The 19,332-nt window shown below is 38.1% G+C and overlaps 5 protein-coding genes across 9 annotated transcripts in view; 1 reads left to right on the forward strand and 4 right to left on the reverse strand.

The window, feature by feature from the left end:
• Positions 1-929, reverse strand: part of LOC101470284 (synaptotagmin-2) — a 66,597-nt gene extending 65,668 nt beyond the window's left edge. For 3 of the 4 annotated variants that reach the window (XM_076878583.1, XM_012917806.3, XM_004546268.4), the window contains exons 1-2: positions 792-917; positions 626-690 (exon numbers count right to left, since the gene is read on the reverse strand). The gene's annotated coding sequence lies outside the window, so the exon portion shown is untranslated. Of the gene's footprint in view, positions 1-625; positions 691-791 lie in introns of all 4 variants that reach the window. The other variant, XM_012917803.5, reaches the window with a different exon arrangement.
• A 1,361-nt stretch (positions 930-2,290) lies between these two features.
• On the reverse strand, positions 2,291-5,041 carry oard1 (O-acyl-ADP-ribose deacylase 1). The gene is made up of 6 exons (XM_004546275.5): positions 4,600-5,041; positions 4,356-4,464; positions 4,081-4,246; positions 2,941-2,999; positions 2,711-2,823; positions 2,291-2,576 (listed from the first exon to the last, which is right to left on the reverse strand). The coding sequence occupies exons 1-6, from the start codon at positions 4,662-4,664 to the stop codon at positions 2,429-2,431; spliced, it is 660 nt and encodes a 219-aa protein (XP_004546332.1). The 5' UTR covers positions 4,665-5,041; the 3' UTR covers positions 2,291-2,428.
• A 91-nt stretch (positions 5,042-5,132) lies between these two features.
• Positions 5,133-6,852, reverse strand: guca1b (guanylate cyclase activator 1B). The gene is made up of 4 exons (XM_004546276.4): positions 6,390-6,852; positions 5,821-5,970; positions 5,581-5,695; positions 5,133-5,371 (listed from the first exon to the last, which is right to left on the reverse strand). Exons 1-4 carry the CDS (start codon positions 6,591-6,593, stop codon positions 5,247-5,249), a joined length of 594 nt encoding a protein of 197 aa, XP_004546333.1. The 5' UTR covers positions 6,594-6,852; the 3' UTR covers positions 5,133-5,246.
• Positions 6,853-8,610: 1,758 nt separating this feature from the next.
• Positions 8,611-14,207, reverse strand: LOC101473203 (serine/threonine-protein phosphatase 4 regulatory subunit 2-A). 2 transcript variants are annotated; one of them, XM_012917827.3, is made up of 9 exons: positions 14,069-14,207; positions 13,068-13,149; positions 12,714-12,884; positions 11,555-11,648; positions 11,395-11,432; positions 11,147-11,221; positions 10,835-10,981; positions 10,303-10,589; positions 8,611-9,843 (listed from the first exon to the last, which is right to left on the reverse strand). In XM_012917827.3, coding segments are annotated over exons 2-9 (1,104 nt in total). In that variant the 5' UTR covers positions 13,070-13,149; positions 14,069-14,207; the 3' UTR covers positions 8,611-9,553. The 2 variants fall into 2 exon arrangements, with proteins under 2 accessions (XP_012773281.1, XP_004546335.1); XM_004546278.4 differs by lacking the exon at positions 14,069-14,207 and adding an exon at positions 13,804-13,945.
• A 113-nt stretch (positions 14,208-14,320) lies between these two features.
• On the forward strand, positions 14,321-18,244 carry LOC101472902 (eukaryotic translation initiation factor 4E type 3). Its single transcript, XM_004546277.5, has 7 exons — positions 14,321-14,487; positions 15,341-15,413; positions 15,714-15,808; positions 15,893-15,953; positions 16,039-16,105; positions 16,229-16,384; positions 16,476-18,244. Exons 1-7 carry the CDS (start codon positions 14,321-14,323, stop codon positions 16,520-16,522), a joined length of 666 nt encoding a protein of 221 aa, XP_004546334.2. The 3' UTR covers positions 16,523-18,244.
• The last annotated feature ends 1,088 nt before the right edge of the window (positions 18,245-19,332 follow it).

Below are 19,332 nucleotides of genomic sequence, written 5' to 3' on the forward strand. Positions count from 1 at the left end.
AGCACCGGATAAACCAAACAAAAACTAATCGCCGGTCTCAAACACTATCAGAGCCAATTCAAACAGTTATCTAAGCAACCCCACTGACACTCCGGGTACACAACGAGAGCGTGCAGGATAAAATTATAATGGGCTGACGTAGTCTTTTTACCACACTAAGCTTATCATAGTGTACCTATTCACAATATAAGTAGCAAAACTTCACTTATCCCAAACTGGGATAGGTGAAAACGAGGTAAAACTGTGAGAGCAAATTTGGGAAGCTGGTAGCTGGTTTGGGTTGCTTCATCCTGGCACTGTCTGGATGCTGAGGCAGCTCTGCACAGGGATGTAATGGGATACTGCAGCACTAGAGAACCGTGTGCACAGAAACTTGCCTAGGAGCATCAGGGAGTCCCACACTAACCTTCCCCCTCCCTCTTTCTCTCTCCTTCTTCGTTTTCATCAAATATTATGCAAAAAAGAAATGGAAACAAACAGAGATCCATGTATGCATTTAAAAGGGAACTGTGTGTGAAGAACTAAAACAAGGAAAAGAATAAGTACACTCACTAACAGTGAACACAGAACACAACTTCAGAAGTGAAATAATCCGGCATGCTTGCAGGAGAATGCAGCTGCTTACCTTTTGTGCAGGTTGCTCTCTCCTGGACACGGAGTTCTTCCCCCTTCTCTGCAGATTCCCAGACACTTTGAGATAGAGAGAGAAATAATCAATCTCTTCTTACTTTCTCTTATTTCCAATTTCAGAATGAATAAGTCAGGAGTCTAACATAGCAGTGTAGACACACCTTTACTCTGTAAACTCTGACACACACACACAGACTCCCATTCAAATGCACCCCAAGACTGGAGTACCCAAATTGATAAAGATCTGCTCAGGGGAGGGATAAAAACTACACACACTCACACACTGCAGTTTTTTTTTCTTTCTCTTGCTCAGCCGCTCTGCTGCTTTTTTCCTGCTGTCTTTGCCTGCACTGCTTCCTGATTGGCTAAGCTGCTCTTCAATAACATAAGCTCTCCTCTTTAATTGGAAGGGAGCCAGTTATGTGGTGCACCAGAAGCCCTCCCGCCCAGCTCATCTCTCTTTTTTTTTTATTCCTTTTTTTCCCTAAGTGCCTGTGGAAAAGAATGCTGAGCTCTGCAATTTCATACGCATTGAGCAAAGAAAAAAAGGGACGAGAATGGGGAGAGTTTATCAGTGTTTGTGCGTGTGGGGGGGGGGGGGGGGGGGGGGGGGAGTGGAAATGAGGGAGAGCAGCGGAGGCGAGCCAGTGTACTGCAGTGGGACAAGCAGACGTTGCATGGGAACAAAGAGACAAGGGGGCTATAGGGTGGGGTGAGAACAGATTTCACTGCACCGTCCAACACCGGCAGCACGTTGACTGTGACAGCAGGTCAGATGAAGGGAGATTTCCCTGTGCTCACTGCAGCACAGCTAGGTGGCTGTGCTGCAGTGTGGAGTCTAATTCCCAGGCAGGAAGGGGGATGGGAAGGAAGGAGGAGGAGGAAGAGAGAGGAGGCTGGTTGCAGTGATACCAAAGTCTCCCAGCCAGCCTGGATATATGGGAGGAAATGGGCAGCCATCCGCAGTGTGCACAGCGGTTAATGCCTTTTCTTCATGAATTATTGAAAGTGCCCCAAAGGAGAATGGGAGGCTACCAGGCAGCACACTGTTCAAGCAGTCTCGCCACTACTGACGTTCGCGTTAATTACCAGCACCTGAAGTGAATATCATCGCACAGTTAGATGAAGCCCCCTTTAGAGATTGCAATAAAATATCTTGAATGGAAAATGTATGTCATTACCTCTCCCCTTTCCACTTGAATTTCATCATGCGTTAAAAGGCTTTCCCATACTGGAGAAAATGGATGTGCAGGATTGACTTTGTGGTGTCAAATTCCCTGCTCTCTTTCACTCACATCTGGTCCATTGTTCCTCGGCTGCATTAAAGCACAATACCCCAGCAGATCAATAAAGAAGCATACAATACCTTGAGCATTTGCAGTGGCCATGATGAGCACTCCAGAAGTTATATGATGACCAGAGAGAAAGGTACTGTTTGCTCAACCAACAATGTAAATGCTTAGTGAAAGAAGGGGGAGATAAAGAGATAACTGACGCTTTATACTCAGTCCCGTGGTATAAAACACACCATATGAGATATTAAACTGAGTTCATCCGGGTTCATCTTAATTTAGTGATGAACACAGATCAAAATATTTTGGAAGTAGTCCCAACAGTCATTACAAAAAGGTTCTATAATAATACCACTACTAGTTGGATATGAGCTTATGTGGGTTCTTTTATAAAAAGAAAGCTTTATTTTATTTAACAGAGAAAATAACATGTTTCCAACTTTGACAAAAAAAAATCTCCTTGGCTTCATATACATCAGTATTTCAATAATTAACATTTCCATGAATCATCTGCGTCTGTTTTCCTTCATCACTGTGGTCTCTTCTTTCTGAGGAAGACTGTAAACTGTGATGGAGATGTCTGTGTGTTTGAAGACCTGATCCAGTATCTCTGACACGCTCGTCCACTTGAGTCGATCCAGGCCACAGCCGATACTGTCAGAGAAATAGATAAAGAATTTAACTACCACAGCAACTTAATAAATGCCACAATTAGTTGATTTTAAAATGAATTTGTTTATTATTATTTCTCTCAATTAAGGGTCACAAAAGAGAAAAATTATACAAACCGAGGCATCGATATTCTTGATACTTGGTTCTTCAGGCAATGTGACCTCATATCCTCCAGGCTCTGTCTCAGGCTGTCATAGGTGGGTTTCTGGCTTGCCTTTTTCTTTGTGATCTACAATAAAGTAATAGAAAAACAACATTTCATTGCACTAACCACAACAGCTTTTGGATAAAATCTCTCGATTTGTCTAAAAGTGTACATCTAGTGAAGTTTAATCAACATGTGTACCAGATAGTAGACAAAGCGTCCATCGCTTTTCAGTACGGCACACTGTCCTGTCACTTTTTCTGTTTGGATTATAAAGAATAGAAAGACAAAAAGAAATATAATATCCACATTAGAACAAAGCTTGATAAAAAAAAGATTCATAAATCCCTAGACCCTTAATAACACACCGGAAGACACACACACACAAAAAGTTAGAAAGTAGAGTTGTTTATCAAAAAGTTTACTAGCCTGAGAACCAAACAAATCAAAAAGCAAAAACTCATGTGTCATTGCTGTGGCACAAAGTGTCTGGCCACTATCCTGTTCAAACACATCCTCCCTCTAATCTGCCAAGACATTTGATGTAATACTAGGCCTTGTTTGACACAAACATTTTAGAGAAAAACTGACGTGCTATCTTTCTATTCAGAGACACTGAATCTGTTGTTAATATCCTTTTATAACCAAAAATAAAGCTTCCAGACTGAAGCGTCCACATGATCTGTCAGTGCCTTGCAAAGCATTTGAGTATCTTCGTGTTGTGTTTAGAGAGACCCTGCACCAAGTTGGCTGCTATTCATGCGAATAAAGTTGTGGGCTAAGCTTCTTTATGCAAAATTAGAGGCATCAGGTCCAACGTCGCCTCTGAAAACTCCCCAAAACTTTCACATGTTAAGGCAAAATTATTCAACCTATTCCTCACTTCAAATGTTCTCAGAAACAAAGTTCAGCAAGTTATTTTTGAAACATAAGACAACGTTTCCAAACGAGTCAGCAGATGGGTGTTTGCTCAGTTTTAGGAGGTTACACAAGAGAGCGAGCACCTGTCAGTCATCCATTATGACGCTGGTAAGTGGCACGCCCAGCAGGATACAAATACAAAGTCACATTTACACATTTGTCATACGATACTACCTTGACTTTCTGTAAGAGTGAATGTGTGTGGAAGAATATGAGTTAATGTGTACACAGAGTCAGACAAAATTGATACAATGTGATACTCTCAGACAGTGTAGAAAAAACTCCTAACCGAGGCTGTTACAAAAGGAAAGCGAGTGAGGAGGAGGTTAAAGGCTTTTAAAAAAAACTGTGTCCATGCTGGTAAAATGATCACAAGACATCTTCATCCCTGATGAATCTTTAATGAAAGGGTTGACTCACTTTGCTCTTTTAACTCAGTCACCCCTTGAAACCTCTTTCTGAATTCCACAGCTATGCCTGCCCCCATACGGATGTCCTCGCTGATGCAGTGGGCCAGAGCTTCACGCGCAGGGCAGGAGAACAGGTCCCCGGTGACATAACTCAGCCTCCACTTGTGTTCTGCAGGCTAACCAGGAGGGGGCAGCATTAGACAATGTCGTGAAGCATAACGACGGAATAACAAATACAGTAAACACTGGTGTCTTGACGGAGAAACCCCAGAAACTGAACTTTACCTTAGTTGTGTGGGTGCTGGCCGACATATGAGGTTCGGACGACATTGACAAGCGAGGGTAAAGCACTTGCAGGGCGATTTGATTTGCTGTTAAGTATCTTGAACACACACTACAAACACACGGAAGTATCGACATTCAATTTCTGCTGGAAGACCTGTTTGCTAGTTTGCACAGTACGCTGTGCGCTACTACAGTCGCTCGTATGACTTAAAAACTGCTACCTGCAGAAAGCTGTTTAACTTACGTATATAACACCGTTCTCGGAAGGTTAGTTGGTTTGGAGGTGTATGAAAAGCTGCTACGTAACATATCGTCTCGCGAGAAATAGCGAGACCTTGTGGACGATCACGCCTTCGGAATGTGAAGGTTTGTCAGATACATATGCAAAACAAATATTTTAACTTTTTCATTAGAATAATTGCAAAGCATACTTTAATAGAACCCCATTTTTAACACTATACACTAATGTTTGTGTTTAGAAGTCTTTTATTCAACGCCTATCAATAAAAGTTGGCTACTTCCTGTGGTCTCCTAAATTTATTTGGTGTTTTATGTTTTAAGAAATTCACATTTGACATTTATTGTGATTTATTAATATGTTTATTGGATAACTCTTTTTTTTGCTTATATTATTACATATAAGAAAATAAAGCAAGGGCAGACAAACAAAACCTACATCATCATACGCAGCAATAAATGAAAGCTTGTGAAAATCTCAGCACTGATGTGGACATGTATCTAAATATGATACAACAGCATATAGCACGTTAGCAGTCAGACAGTATCAGTGTTTTATTTTATATACATATAAACTGCAATATACACAAAATCACAATATGAATAGTTACACATCAGGATTGTGCATGACAGACTGACGGTCTGTGCTTCCCCCTAGAAGTCCGCACTACGGCGTCGCTCATTGAGCCAGTCTCCGGGGTTCACATCCATCTGCAGCATCTTCATCACCCACTTGTCCCTCCGTGCTCCATCGATGAACTCATCCAGTGAGAGCTCCCCTAAGTGACGCAGGACAGTTATTCTTAGTATACATTTCTTCATTCCTGATAGATGACCATTGTAAAGCTTGCACCCACCTATCCTTTTAATATAAACAAGCAATAACGAATACGCATACAATTTTACAATTAGTGCTTCACAATGCCACAGGTGTTTTAAATCATCCATGGAACATTTTAAGCCGTTAGGAACCATTGCAAACACTCACCATCCCCATTTTCATCAACCAGCTCAAATATCCGGTCAACCACTTGGTCTGGGGTCAGCAGATTACATTCTTCATCCAGCTCTCCATGGCAGGCTTTCTTCAGCCGATAAATAGACTGAGAGTTACAGGAAAATATGTTACAGTGACTCCTTCACTGACTAAAGTTCATTAGTCAGTCAATTCAGCTGCATAATATCAACTACGCAGAACGCATGGAGACTTTAAAATAGTAAATATTACCTCCACAATTTCTAGAAGCTCTGTTTTGTCGATGCACCCGCTTCCATCTTTGTCATACATTTTGAATGTCCATTTAAGTTTATGCTCCAGTTTTCCTCGAAGGACTAAGTTCAAAGCTGCCACATACTCCAAGAAATCAATGGTGTTGTCCTGTGTGCACACAAGGTTCAAATGTTGTGAAGGAATACAAGGATGTGACTGAGAACCTAAATGTTTACTTCAGTGTGGACTTTAACCTGTCAGAGAATAGGGAAAATTATCCATTATTCCTAGAGCTAAGCTGAAACATCCAGTTTGCTTGCTGTGTATACCCTGAAAACCCAAGAAGTATTCTCAGTGAAATTGATACATGAGCATTTATGACATTTTTCCTTACTTGTACAAATTAAGTTAGCCCTCAAAATTGCTGCAAATGAGTTTTCTGCCCTTCAAATATTTAAAATGATAATGGGCATCAGCTGAAACAGCACAAGCAACCTTCCGAATCAACAAATGTGTATTAATATCTTGTCCTGCTGTGTAGTTTGGTAACAATGTTAAAATGAGACAGAACTGAAGTTTGTACTTACTCCGTTTTTGTCAAATGCTCGAAACATGTTTTCAATGTAATCTGCAGCTTCCTTGTTATGAGTAACGCCAAAAAAACTCTTGAACTCGTGCATGAACAGCGTTCCACTTGGGCATTCCACAACAAATTTTTTGTACCATTCCTGCAGCTCCGCCACATCGATTTCCTTGTCTTGGTCACTCTCTTCACTCAGGCGTTGACCCATGTTGGTAATATTTTTATTCTTGCTGAAAATAACAAATATTATCTCTTACATTACACAAATCTGGTTTGACCTGGTTACATTTTTTAAGCTTCCACCTACATTACAAAATGAAAAAAGTGCTCAGTTACAGAGTCAGTGGCTGCGGCTAAGTTTGTGCAAAATCAGCAAAAACCAAATTGACCAATATGGCATGAAAGTCCATAGAAGCTGAATTGTTATTCGGCTCTCAATTGTGGCAAATCCTTACTGAAAGTGAGGATGAGACACAGACTGCTATGGATCACATGATAAAGGATTAGAAATGAACACTTGTCAAATTCAATTAGTCCACAGCCAGATTATGAGAAGATTGTGCTGCTGCTTGTATCTATACTAAACTAGAAGAAAAACAATACTGTGTGTAAAAGTTGTGGGGGGAAATGACATAAAAGGGTTTTAAGGATCTCTGATTTCATTCAATTTTCACAAATTAAAATGTATTATTATTTAATTATATGATTTAAATTTACTTTAAGGCATAAAATGCCAAAGCTAAGGCCTAAAGTCTGTATAGTGTATAAAAGTTTTGAATCGAGTGATTTAAGGCTTTACAAAGCAGAGCTAGAATTCAAATTTTAGTTTTTGAGGTTATATAATTGAGGGGAAAATCAAATGAATTGATAGAATGATCAAACAAAAGGTCAAGCACATTAAAATAAAGTATTACCTGTGGACTAATAAGTAATCTATTCCAAAATAGAAAGCTCCTGACCCGTCTGATAATTCACTCAGCTCAGTCCTTTAGTTATCCCTGGAAACCCTGACCTTCAGGTGCCAGGTAATTAACTGGTACCCTGATTACTCTATGAATGCCCACTCTAGTCTTACTGAAGCCTATAATAAAATTGTTGTCACTAGTGATGTGCATTTAAATCCACCTCATATCTCAAAATAGAAATTCTATTTTGGAAAAGGGTCAAACATCAAGCAGGCTTTTGTTGTTTTGGTTTTTTTTTAGTAGAAAGCAGACTTGGAAACAGCTATACTTTTTCAATAGAGCACCAGCGTTAGCAGGATCTTATCTTTTGTTTATAGGTGAAAACATGGCTTGGCCCATTTCCTTCCTGGCTAAAATATGCGCTGACAACAGGAATAGTGATAATCTTAGCTTAGAGGTTTCAAGGCCATTGAGGAGTCACTGGATGATATCCTTGCACGATTAAAATGATTCACACCTGTCTTACACGAGAGATATTCCCCCTCAGTCATCGTACAAAGGCTTTTACCTGTGCTGATCACCCGTTTCTACACCCATGCCTGGCAGTTTTCTGTAATGTATTATATATATATATATATATATATATATATATATATATATATATATATGTGTGTGTGTGTGTGTCATTGTTACTTCTAGAGTTTTAGCTTAGTAAAATAATGTCACAGAGAACTGCTGCAAGCTGGTTATTTTCTCTTTTTTATACCTTTCTCTATAAACTATAAGACTGCAGGGGAAGATCCCAGTAGATCAGCAGTTTCAGAGCAGCCTGTTTAGCAACAAAAGTCAGTCAAATCACCCTTTCTTCCTATTCTGAGACTTGCTTTGAACTTTAACAAGTGTTCGTGACCAAGTCCAAATGCCTCAAAGACATTTACATTAAACATTTGCACCTAATAATGTGGCTGTTGAAAAACACTATGCTATCAAACTCATGTTTTGGCTAAGGTTATGGTGTACCACCAGCATATAAATAAACTATGCTAACATTGACATATATATCGCTGAAAGCAGAACGTTTGAGTGGAATGATTTCACAAGTGTGACTAAAATGCTAGATATCAACAGATAGGTGATACAGACAACAACTGTACATAAAATTTCGTATTTTTCTCTGGGCTAAAATTTTATAATGTCAGGAAATGTTTCTATTCTCATAACATTTTGAGTGCAGCTAAACAATAATTCCCTGGACACAATTGTTGTGTTAACATTAACCCGGATAAGCAACTCCTTTAACACCAGCTGGGCAAAGTACGGTACACTTCAAATTTCAGCATTTATTGCTTTCCATGAATACTATGATACAAGCGCAAGCCTTCAGTTTCCAGCGATGATCAGTTTTACAAAGGCAGTGGACATTTATTACAAGTCTACAAAAACTGATTTACATACTGATACATACTGTAAAAATTCCTAATTATCAAAAGTGACGACTGTAAACTAAGGTATGACATACATACAGTGTAAAAGTACCTTGTATTCTGTTTACAGGGCTTGATGCAGAAATGGCTACCCTTAAGCAAAAGCAATATTCTATCTAACCAAACTGGTTACTACAATACCGTTTTATACTGGCTTCATAGAATGAAAACCAAAACTATAACATTTTCCACATCCTTCAAGGGGTCAAAGCTGACAAGTGCAAGATAATGTTAATAAGAAATATATTTACGGTATGTGCTTCATAGAAAAAGCAAACAGAAATATGTGAAGCATTGCTTCACATTCTATATGGCAGGTGTCCTCGTTCACCTTAAGAGACACATTCATTAGTGAGATAGTCAAAACAACTGTGCTTAGGCTAAAACAAACTCTATCAAACATATCTTTATGGAAATACATGCCGAATGAATAATGAAAATTCAGAGTACATCAGTTACATTAGTTATTAGGGTTCAATTATTACGTTCAGATATAAAAATCAGGGAAAAAAGATTAGAAAAACTTTTAGTCAACAGTGAAAAAGGCAGTCTCCATAATCTTCTTTTACATCCATGCCTTCCAGTTTAAAGACCAGGTGATGTGAGGCCTTGAGAATTGAAACTGATTAGGACAAAAAGATCCTTCTGTGAGGAATCTAGAGGTTCACATCACTCTTGGTCCTTACAGGTCCACAGTGCTACAGATATACCCTTGGTGTGGTATCATACAGTGTAAAAAAAGAAGAAAAAAAAAGTCAGATGGCAGACAGGCCTTGAAGTTAGTCAAGTTCCCCAGGCTCTATTGCAGTCTCTGCACTCTTTGAAATGCCAGCAACGCCCTCTGTTGACAAGTCTGGTGAATTACTGGAAGAGGGTATCTGCTTGTCACTGCTTAAGTCATCTCCATCGCTGCTGTTTCCTTCCCCACTGTCCAGCTCAAAACTTTCCTCTGATGGAACAGGCTGCTCAGATTTGTCCACAGTGCTATCGCTCTTCAGACTGTGATCAGCCGTATCCTCAGATGAGTCTTCTTCCACCTCAGAGGGTCCTGATTGTGTGCTTTTTGGCTCTGGAAGCAAAGTAGAAGGTATTTTAACATGATGTTTTAAGTGACATTCTGCGGCAACTAACTGGTAGGCTATCCAGCTGAATATGTCAATTTAAAGACTAGTGCAATAATACTTTAATATGGAAAGACACATCAATGCACCTTTATCAGAAGCTAAGAAGGTATAAGGTGAGAGATTTTCACAAAACTATTCAGATCATTTGCCTGTTTGAAGGGCACAGAAATCTTGCTTTAACTTTAGGCTAACTAGGTTTTAGTCAGTTTGCATTTATGTTCTACTACAGAGAAATGGCAACAGCCAAGAGATCTGTACTAAAAAGATCTATGTTGTCTTTTTTGTAACACGTATAAGCCCCTGTGTATTTGGATTTATAAGAATGCAACTATTATGAAGACACTATCAATTACTGTAGTGTCAGAAGTCATAAAATAGCCTAAATAAGGATCATGAACACATACCATGATTGTCCGATACACTAGGTGTGTCACAAGATGTTCCACTTTTGTATTCTTGACCACAGGAGTGTTTTGAAGACTCTGGTGTCTCTGGCGAGCTCTCTGGCGAGCTCTCTGGCCCTTGATGGCAAGACGACTCATTTTTTTCATTTGTTGTTTCATTCTCCTCCGTTTCATCAAATTTCAGTCTCTTCACCTCTTGCTTATCACCATCAGAATCCTCTTCTTCTGGGTGTTTATTCTTTATCCCACTATTTGGCGTCATCTCACCTTCTGATAGTGAGGTTTCACTGAAACAAACACAGTAAAATCTGTTAAACAGATTATATACTGAAATGCCAGCCAATGAGTTGCTCTTTGTTTGTTTTTTTCTTAAGGCAGGGTCTTGACAAAACCTAATTATAAACGAGAGGTCAAGAGAGGAGATATAAAAAAACTAACAAAAAACTAAAAAGCAGGAATTAGTGTAGTGTAGTAGTGTGTCAAGAGTATAAAACACTCTTGTTAGGACATATTACCAGATCAAACAACTTACCTTACGCACTGCTCCTCCACCTCCTCTGTGGCTGGCTCTGGTTCTTTGCTGACTGGACAATCAGGAAGCCCGTTGGTGGAAAGTGATGTTGGCAATGACAGCTTTGGTCTGTTAAGTGGTTTTGGTGTGTCTGGCCCATTCACATTTCTACTCCAAAAGAACAAACTATTATTTCTGACAGGCAAGATAGCTTTGTCTTTACTATACTGTGGTTGTCCTTATGTAATACGGCTTTAAAATGTTCCCACTTGCTAGCAGTTTATGAAGCAATTTCAAATTTGTATAAATCAGTCACTGACATTTTGCACCCACCTGTCTGTATACAGAGAAGAGTTGCCAGGAAACATCACCCCATTCATTCTGTTTATACTGGATGCCCCATTTTTCCTTTAAAGAGGTAGAAAGGCACAGGTAACTGGCTGTTAATTGCTGCCGTAAGTGTGACTCAATAATAATGCATAAAATCTCAGGGGACCATTACTGTCAACAGAAGCAGCTTGAGAAAAATACAGCACACAGAAGAGCAAAGGAAACAGAATCTTAACAGCCAATGTACTCACTCTGATGTGGGGTAGATACAGCTCACCACCATTACATTCTGAAAAGGAGAAAAAAATATAAGCTTTTTTTTCAAGCCATGAAATGTACATTTACATTCTGATATGCTAATATTGTTTATCTTTTTGTTCAAATACTAAGATAATATGGTTTATTGCTCACCTTCTCCAAACCCCTGAGAAACTTGTCTGTTCCTGTGTAGTTTCGCTTAGGGTCCATAAGGAGTTCACACAGACGCTGAATGGTGAATGGGATTCTGTAAAGTTAGAGAAATATTTAGGATCAGGGAACAGATGATGATGAGTATAAGCAAGTAAGAGTTTAATACATGCAGCAAAAAAGAGAGAGAGAAAAAAAAAAAAGAATAATCTGCATGTATCTGGTCAGCCACAGTCATAAATGATCACAAGCTATGATGCAAATAATTTAGTGAGATTGCTTATTAACATAACACTTCATATAGTTTGTTTTAAAGTGTTAAAAGTGTTCCCACGCACACACCAATTGCTCAAATACAGATATTTGAGAGCAAGGCAATGATTTTAGAACCTAAAAAGGCTGCTTCCAACTAAATACGTTACTTTGCAAAATATGCCCAAAAACTATTCTCACTGAAGGTGGAATCAATAGATCTGCTTCACCAAACACTGTTGAATACACCCAGGCTACTAAGCAGGAGACGCTAGCAGTTAGTGATGTGAGGCCCAAAAGTAAACAAATGACTCCATCCAGCATTGCTGGAGCGCTTGCTAGTTGTACTCTATATGATAGCAAGATCACATCCCATTGTTCATTTTTTATATCACAATATTGTGCAACCTCCCAAAGAGTTATAATGTTAAGATACCTTGGGTATTGTTAAACACTTCTTTTATTCTTTTAATTAAAATTTCCAGGGGAAAACACTCGGTATACTACTGTGTCACTGCTATTGCACTATAAGCCTGCTGTTGGCATCTTGTTTCAGTAGATTCACACTGCAGTCACACTGCCTGCAAGATTCAATTAGCAATTCAGTATTTTTTCACCTATCAGAAATATCATTATTGCAGATTTTCTTAAAATATTGTGATATAATTTATGAGGGTATATTGCCCACCCTGTTAGTCACAGTGCAGCACACAGTGGGCAGAATAAAATATGAGTAAACCTTGTACATTTTTTATATAAAATGCATGCTCAAACGTTTTTGTGGTTATGTTTTGATTTAACAGACAGCATATAAGAATACCAATAATAAAAACTATTGGTTAAAACTCAGTCACTACTGAAGTTGTGACTAAGGATTTGTTTACCATTGCTCATTATAATCTCAACTCACCCATTGTATCCATCCACTATTTTTAAGATCCTCTTCCTCATTTCTTCAAATGGGACAATATCTACATTGGGATTATGTGGTCCTCTCTGTTCTGGTGTTGCAGCATGAAAATCATCCATGACTTTTTCCAATTTAAACATGAAGTATGTTTTGAACTGTGACCATGGGATCCTGTAAGACAATGCAAGTTTGCTTTAAACAAATCTGCTAGGGCACTGCTGATTTTATTTGCAGGAAAACTGATGTCAGTATTTCTGTTTGGCAAAAAGAAAAGTGTAAAATTGTTAAGTGCAGTTGTGTAAAATTTGAAAATGGGTGTAGCCATCGTTCTTGACATGTACCCATGGTACTCACATCGGTTGCCCCGTCTTGGCAATATGACACAAAAATTGCTCCAATGGGGGACAGGTGTCTTTCTTCCCTTTCTTCTCAAAATCTGCAAAAGCCAACATTGAGGAAAAAAAAGAAAGTTTAACTTTAATAACTTTAAAACAAGCTAGGAAACAACGCTGATCCCCAAGATAATAAAACAAATGCATGCGGCTGCACTGAACTAAATATGAAACTTGAATACTTTTAAAATAACCTGAGAAGATAATGTTTGGTTTCAGGCTTCTCCAAATTACAGTGACATCAATTAAAATATTTACTGCTGCATCAAAAGACAATACATTTATTAAAGAAGACCAAATATTAAGTGCAACTTCATAAAATCCCCAAACCGTTCTCAGTTAACTATATGGAAAGTTCCCACAAGTTAGTTAGCTAGCATTTTATTGTTAGCAGCATGTTGTGACGTTATCAAGCTAGCTGTTTACATAATCGCTAAGCGTCCGTGGGGAAATAAAAAGGTGTAAAGTGTGTGAAGACGAAAATTTTGCATGCAGAAGACAGCATTAAAATGGTGAAATCATGCAGAGACTGAATTCAGAGACGCTAGATGCTTCTTCTAAACGCTAGTTGTTGTTGATAAGCTAAGTTACGAGATAACGTAGTTAGCAAACATGAGACATTTTGCTCAGGGCATTAAACCAAACATAAAGGAAATAATTAAGCTAATAATAACTCATTTAACAACTGCAAACATTGCCTTGAAACGCTTCCAACAATGCGTCGATGTCCATTGCTGTGGCCAGTCACAGGCAAGAAATACTTGCAGGTTAGTATCACGTTAGCAGGTAGCAACCCAACAAAGCTGGTGGCAGTGACGACTGCGCATGTCAGCAATTACGTATTCACATTTGCGGAAGACGCGAAGATCAACAAAGCAGAGCTCTACCCCCCGCAAAGAAATAAGTTGCTAAAATTAAAATACTTGTTATTCTCGCCGCGGAGGTATTAATATTTTCATTTACTGGATGTGCAGGATTACGTGAGGGAAACTTCTCGATCGCTCTGGCGCGCTGTAGATGCCGCAGGCAGTCAGCGGGGCGTCATCGTTTTGTGTTGTGACGGCGCAAACCGGTGAAGCGACCAATGAGTCAGCAGCTGATCGTGGTTAGTTTTACCTAAGGAGCCTATATATTTACACCGCGGACGACGGCAACAGTGAAAGCAAGACATCGGCTAGTTTTTAATACGTGGTCACTTGGCTTTCAGTGGTAACGATGGCAGTTCCAGTAGCTGCATTACAACTGAGCTCATCATCCAGCCCGAGTCTGCTGGAGCACAACATTCATATCAGTGACAGAAATTTGGGAGGGATTTCTAATAACAATAACAATGGAAATGACACCCTGCCTTTACATTCTCCGTGGACATTCTGGCTCGACAGGTAAGAAACTGTTTAATTTCACCTACTCCCGCTTGTCTTAGCAGTTGCTGTAGTTGTCTGGGTGAACTCTTTGTTGTTGACCTCTTATGGAGAACAAAGAGGGGAAATGAATTTATCAGGCCTCTACTGTAAGTCAGGCATTGCAGCTTAGATAATATAACAAGTGATCTTAACAGCAAAACGCGGATTGTTGTTGTTTTTTCTTTATTTAATCAGAAAAGAACATTGCACGAGATACACATACAAAATTTTTGGTAATGGTGATGCAGCTTATCTGCCAACTGTTTCCTGTCTGACCTACATAAACAATTCCTCTTCTTGGAAGGATCTTAAAATAAGCAAAGGGTGTAATTATGACTGGCTACCTGAATATTAATAACTCGGTGTGATTTCAGATAAGGTCACTGTACGTTCTTATTAGCACAGGTGTTATTCTGTTGCTGCTCATGTGATTGTTATTGTTTAGTGAGTCACTACTTCTGTTTAAGTAAAATTTACTTTTACTTTTCAATAAAGTTTCTAGTTTGACACTAAGTAATCACACTAAGTAAGCAACACAGTTACACAAGCCCATCGTCCACCGTGTGCACAAATCAGAGGGTGCAGTGTTCAAACGGGGTCAGTGTTGTTTACTGTTTACTGGCGTTTTTTGTCATCTGATCCCCCCCCCCCCCCCCCCCCCCCCCCAAAAAAAAAAAACTCTCTACCCCATCCTGTCTGCTCAAAGGGCATGATTTGGACACATGTGATTAATATAGCTCAGAAAAACGGTTTATTTAGTTGATCTGACATATTTATAAGCTTGAATTTAAAAAAGAAAAGAAGGTAGAATCTGATTTTCTTTTCATGATAGATCTCTACCAGGAACAACAGCAGCTGAGTGTGAGTCAAACTTGAAGAAAATCTACACTGTGGAGACTGTCCAGGTATGATGACTACACAAAGTTGTTGTACATTTGTTGGTGGTTGGTGTTTAAAATGTTTATGATTGATGTCCTTGTATTTAAAAGCAATTCATAATTTTATTCAAAGTACTCTCAGCTCTTGACTAAGCGTCTTGTAATAGGAATGCCAGTTTATCAGTGGGTGTGTGTAGATAAGAGTAATGAGGAAGTTCTTTTTGGCCACTGCAAAATATCATCAAGGCCAAATGTCTGTACTCTGTGTGTTGGTAAATGGTTCAATAAAATGACCCATTTCCTCTGTTCACCTTTGCTCTGGAGTAGAACTTTTGGAGAGTTTACAACAACATACCTGGGGTCTCCAGCTTGCCGCTGAGATGGAGCTATCATCTGATGAGAGGAGAAAGAAAACCACTCTGGTGAGATGAACCTCAAGAACAACATTTGTTTTCACATGATGTCATTTTTATCATTTGTAATGGCACTTCCTTGTTTGCATACAGGGAAGAAGAAAGCAATGCCAAAGGTGGTGTGTGGAAAATGAAAGTACCCAAAGAATGCACTGTAAGTTTTACAACACATTTAAGCGTTTGTTTTGTACACTATCTACTTTCATGATCATTAAATAAAGCTGTCTTCTCATTTATAGTCTGCTGTGTGGAAGGAGTTGCTTTTGGCTATTATTGGAGAGCAGTTCAGTGATTATTGTGCTGCAGGTAAAATTCTTTTAAATTCTTTTAAATATATATATATATATATATATATATATCTATCTTGCAGACACTATCTCTTGCAAACACTATGAGTCAGAAATGCTTAATAATTATTATTTTTTACAGGGGATGAAGTAGTTGGAGTCAGCGTTAGTATAAGAGACAGAGAAGATGTCGTTCAGGTCTGGAATGGAAATGCTTCTTGTGTTAGCGAGTCAAACATCATAGGAAGGATCAACGAGCTCCTTCCACAAGTACCTTTTAAAGCGGTGTTTTATAAACGTGAGTATTTTCTTCTTTTCTTTGGGTGCGGTATTATCATTTTTAATGACTGAAATCATGAGATGTGATAAGATCTTCTGTTATATTTCAGCCCACGAGGAGCACCATGCTTTCGAAGGAGGTAGATCAAGACATTAGCAACTCTCAAGAACCTTTTTTTGTGTGGGTTTGTTTTGTTTTGTTTTGCTCATGAACGTGTTTTAATTTTCTTTTGGGAAGGGGGGGTGATAATACTGGGGCAAATTTTGGAGCATTCGATTTGCTTCATGTATCATTTTAATTACCTCAATGTATTTCACGTATAAAGCCTCAAAGTCAAGGAAATTTCACATCTTTTAAGTATTATTGTCATACATGATAAAAAATATCATTGTTTTAGTCTAAAGTAAAGCCATTTTAGTTTAAATATGTCTACAGGAGTATTTGTATGTTTTAAGTATTTTTTTATTTTTATTTTTTATTTTAATACTGCACAATTTTACAGAATTGTAACCAAAACAGTAATTTGTGTAGATGTATTCTAGCTTACTTTGTGTAGTTTACCAAGAACATAAAAAGCTAGGTCTTTGAACTACATCTAATTTTGGGGCAAATTTGAGCAAAGAAAGTATCACAAGCAAACCTTTATATTAACAACACATTACACAGCTTTTCTAGCCAACAATTTTATCTTTTTGTAAATTACAGTAAGAAAATACTGTTGTCTGTTCAGGACAAGATGAATAATTAGTATTCTGTAAGGCGACTATGTGAATATAAATTGCACTTTTTTTTTCTTGTGTAGAATAAGAAGAATGGGGAAAAGAATATGTTAGTGTTACAATAAAGTGACCTTGGTGCACAAGACACCTTGAGTAGATGCTGAGAAATATATGCAATAATTTCTATTCTGTAGGAAATTTGCCGTGTTGTGGTTGTCATTTTTATTTAAGCCTCTGCTCCATATCAAGCACTTTGTACTGTGTATATAAGACGTCTCATAATCCCTCTGGAGTTAACAGCATATGGAGTTGTGGTAACTGAGACCAAATACAATTTGGTTTTGTGTCACCTATCTAATCAAGTGCAATGTTTTTATGTATTCTCTTAAGTCTGAAGTACATAAAACTGCCCCCAGAAAAATATGACCAATAAATACACAACACAGAGAAAGCTATCACGAGGGCACAAAGAAGCTGTTGCTGTTTGGAGCCAATTTAAATATTTTTAAGAAGAGATGTTATTGTAGCAGCAATGCCAAAACTACAGGAAAAAAGTTCATTAGTGATAGTTTATTTCTGTTGTACTAAGGTGGTTTTAGTTTCTCGAAAATTCGTTGCCTCTGTGGTGTCATATGAGTAAACCTATGTGCAATTTAAAATCAGCCATGTTTAAGCATTGTCAAAATTCATGTTAAAATGTCTCACAAAAGGCGCCTTTTCAACAGAGCTTTTTTTTTCTTTTTTCTTTTTTAACTGATACTGCAATACTCATACAATTGACTTGATTTCCACAAAATTACCATTGACACCAACAGAAAGACTGCTGCTGTCATTTATCAATCAAATGTTGACGTATTTGTAATGTGGCTCAGCTTCAGTACTCTGCTAGATGAATATAGCACTTGCCAAAATTGCTTTCTTTAACCCGTAACGTTCCGTTTTTATAGTAACGTTAAGAGCACATACTCTAGGATAAGAGAATAACAATAGCGTTTCCTTGCACATGTACAGCTGACTAGTCATTGCAGATCTCAGACCTTGTAACTGATTGTTGATCTTGGATGGTGCCTTGTGTTCATCAGCAGTTTACATTGTTAAAGTCTTCTGTTTGTATGATTTGTATGATGATGTTTAAAAGAAATAAAAATGTTCAAACTTTCATGTTTTTTCTTTCTTTTTATTGATACTTTTCTGCTATAGTTTAATTAAACTGAATATGAAAGAATATACTGAAATTTTAGGTGCTATCATAATAGAAAAACACTGTCGACAGGAGTCCCAGAAAAGGTCATGTTTTAGAAGTGTCTTCCCTTCTTCTTGCCAAAGATCACTGCCAGAGCATTTAAGGTACTGTAATATATGCAGAGCACTGTCCACTTCCTGCTGTGACAAAACAAATTTCCCACGTGTGGGACTAATAAAGGTTATCTTATCTTAACCCTACACCCTACGGTACAGCGAATGGGGGAAAAAATGATAAACTACTTCGTTTTTTATTTTTATTTTTTTTTCATTTGTAACGTGGCTGTCGGTTTCTTAAGAAACAAAAATCAAATGTACTTATGGATCCGATTTCATGCCATCCACAGGTAAAATATCTCCCTCTTGCGGTCACATAGAAGCACGGGTATGCAAATAGAAGGGTCCATTTTCATCTCTTAACTCTAGTTGTCTTTGCTGAAGATTTGGCGTTTTTGTTGCGATTATCATTAAGCCTTGCGGAGTTTTGTCACCCGTAAGGTCCATATTAACAGCCCTGCCAAAAGTACTGAGACAGAATTTTGTATTAATCGACATTTAGAACGTACTAAAATAATATATGGCGAACCTACCTTCATCAGATAAAGTGGAAATAGCGCCCTTTTGCACTAGACTGAGTAACCTCAGTGCATGCTAATGGTTAAAAACTACATAAATTAACACATCCTGTCACATATACTACGAAAACAATATGATTATTACTAATCCAGTTTAAAACTGTATTTATTTATTTATTTTTAAATATCCTTTAAATTCTGATACAGTAGAAGTTTTTTCTGTTGATTGACACTTGAAGCCACCTATGCAGACTTTATAAAATGAGTGCATACAAGCAAACGTTGATAAGCTTTCTTTTTTTTTTTTGGATAATATTCGAAGAGTGGGTTATTTATTTTTTGTTATTTTATTTTAAATATTCACATTTGTATAAATAGGCCGTGGACCTGTACTTCAGAATGGAGACTATTTCTTCTATGGACAAGAAAC

This window comes from Maylandia zebra, linkage group LG20 (assembly GCF_041146795.1).
Source record: "Maylandia zebra isolate NMK-2024a linkage group LG20, Mzebra_GT3a, whole genome shotgun sequence".
NCBI classification, from domain to species: Eukaryota; Metazoa; Chordata; class Actinopteri; order Cichliformes; family Cichlidae; genus Maylandia; species Maylandia zebra.